Source organism: Myodes glareolus, chromosome 17 (assembly GCF_982192425.1).
Source record: "Myodes glareolus chromosome 17, mMyoGla1.1, whole genome shotgun sequence".
Classification (NCBI taxonomy): domain Eukaryota; kingdom Metazoa; phylum Chordata; class Mammalia; order Rodentia; family Cricetidae; genus Myodes; species Myodes glareolus.
This window is the reverse complement of record NC_142042.1, coordinates 6,718,249-6,719,738: the sequence shown is the minus strand read 5'-3', so window position 1 is coordinate 6,719,738 and position 1,490 is coordinate 6,718,249. Positions and strand designations below refer to the sequence as shown.

Below are 1,490 nucleotides of genomic sequence, written 5' to 3'. Positions count from 1 at the left end.
GCAGCTCAGCACCCCGAAGGATGCTGGGCTCCCGCCGGGGCCGCAGACGGTTCTGCAGCGTCGCCGCGAACACGCGCGCGGCCCTCTGGGGCTCGCTGGACACTGTTGCGTGACGTCCACGCCCGGTGGCGTCAAGCGCCTCACTACGGAAACAGGGAAGGACACGCGCTCCGAGGCCGCGACGGGGCGAGGCGCCCAGAGCAGGAGCAGACACCACAGCAACGACGGACGCCCCTCCACCGCGAGGGAACAATAAGCCTACAACGCGCCGGGAAGGGTCGCCCGGGTCAACGCTACTCTCGCGAGATCTTAGTCAAATCTCGCGATAGTCTCTACCGGGCGGCCGGTCTCCGCGCACGTCCCCAGCCCCGCTAGCTCTGAAACATCGCGAGATTTCCGCCGCCTAGTGCCCGCCCCTTTACGGCACGATGGTCGCACAAGAATGTGATAGAGCCTCGACGGCCGCCATTTTCTTCCTTTCTTAGCGGTTTGCTGAGAGGGGAGACTCCGCGAGGAAGCGGCAGCGGCGGCTGTAGCGTGGGCATGGCCGACTACTCAACGGTGCCTCCGCCCTCGTCTGGCTCAGCCGGCGGCGGCGGCGGCGGCGGAGGTGTTAACGATGCTTTCAAAGATGCCCTGCAGAGAGCCCGGCAGGTAAGCGTGTAGCGCGGCGGCTTCCCCGAGAGCCTCCGGCGGGCTAGGCCCCGACCCCACTGGCCTCCCGGGCTAAGCCGGAGACGGCCATCTGTCCCGGGGTCCTAGGCACTAGAGGTCGAGCTCGGCTCAGGTCCGGGCTGAGCCTCCCTTCCCACGCGCGCTCTCCAAACGTGGCCCCGGGGCTTCCACTTCCGCAGCGCGGCCCGGCTCCTTCGGGTCGGCTTCCGTTCGGTAAAGCGCTTGTCGCTGTCCGCAGCGGTGGGTAAGGAAGGTTCTGGGAGTCCGGGTCACGGCTCGGGCAGGACGGGCTTGCCCGCGTAGCGGTGCTCGCGCTCCGCCGAGCCCTCCTTTCCCGGAAGGTAACGTTCGCCTGGCCCGGGAAGTCTCCCCGAGCGCCCTTCCCTGGGGCGGTCTGCCCGCCGGTCCTTCCCTCCTGCTCAAAATGGCCTCGGGCCGGTTCTACCCGAGCTTTGGGTTTGAATCTGCTCTCCCGAGGCGAGACCTCCATCCTCTTTGTGTTACGTTGGGACATACTCCTGCCCCGAAGGCACCACTTAACGGGTTGAAAGACAAAAGTGCTTGTACTTGGAAAGCTTTTTTTCCAACTCTGGACTTTCTTGTCTTCAGGTAGCCCTCTGATTTCTTTGTTGTTTAAAAATGTAGCGTTGCCTTGGTGGGCACGGTCGTCTTTAGTCCCTGCACTCGAGAGGCAGAGGCAGGCAGATCTCTGAGTTTGAGGCCAGCCAGGACAACAAAGAGACCTTGTCTCAAAAAGACGTTACGGAATTTGGGTGTAAGCTAATAAAACATCTTTTTATGACACTCTATCGTAG

At 63.0% G+C, this 1,490-nt stretch overlaps 1 protein-coding gene across 16 annotated transcripts in view; it reads left to right on the top strand.

The window, feature by feature from the left end:
• Nucleotides 1-432: 432 nt before the first annotated feature.
• Nucleotides 433-1,490, top strand: part of Fubp1 (far upstream element binding protein 1) — a 28,539-nt gene continuing 27,481 nt past the window's right edge. For 8 of the 16 annotated variants that reach the window (XM_048453574.3, XM_048453572.3, XM_048453569.3 and 5 more), the window contains exon 1: nt 434-654. In XM_048453574.3, coding sequence (XP_048309531.1) covers nt 544-654 — 111 coding nt within the window. In that variant the 5' untranslated portion in view covers nt 434-543. Of the gene's footprint in view, nt 655-1,490 lie in introns of all 16 variants that reach the window. The other 8 variants (XR_007235699.3, XM_048453566.3, XM_048453565.3 and 5 more) reach the window with 2 other exon arrangements.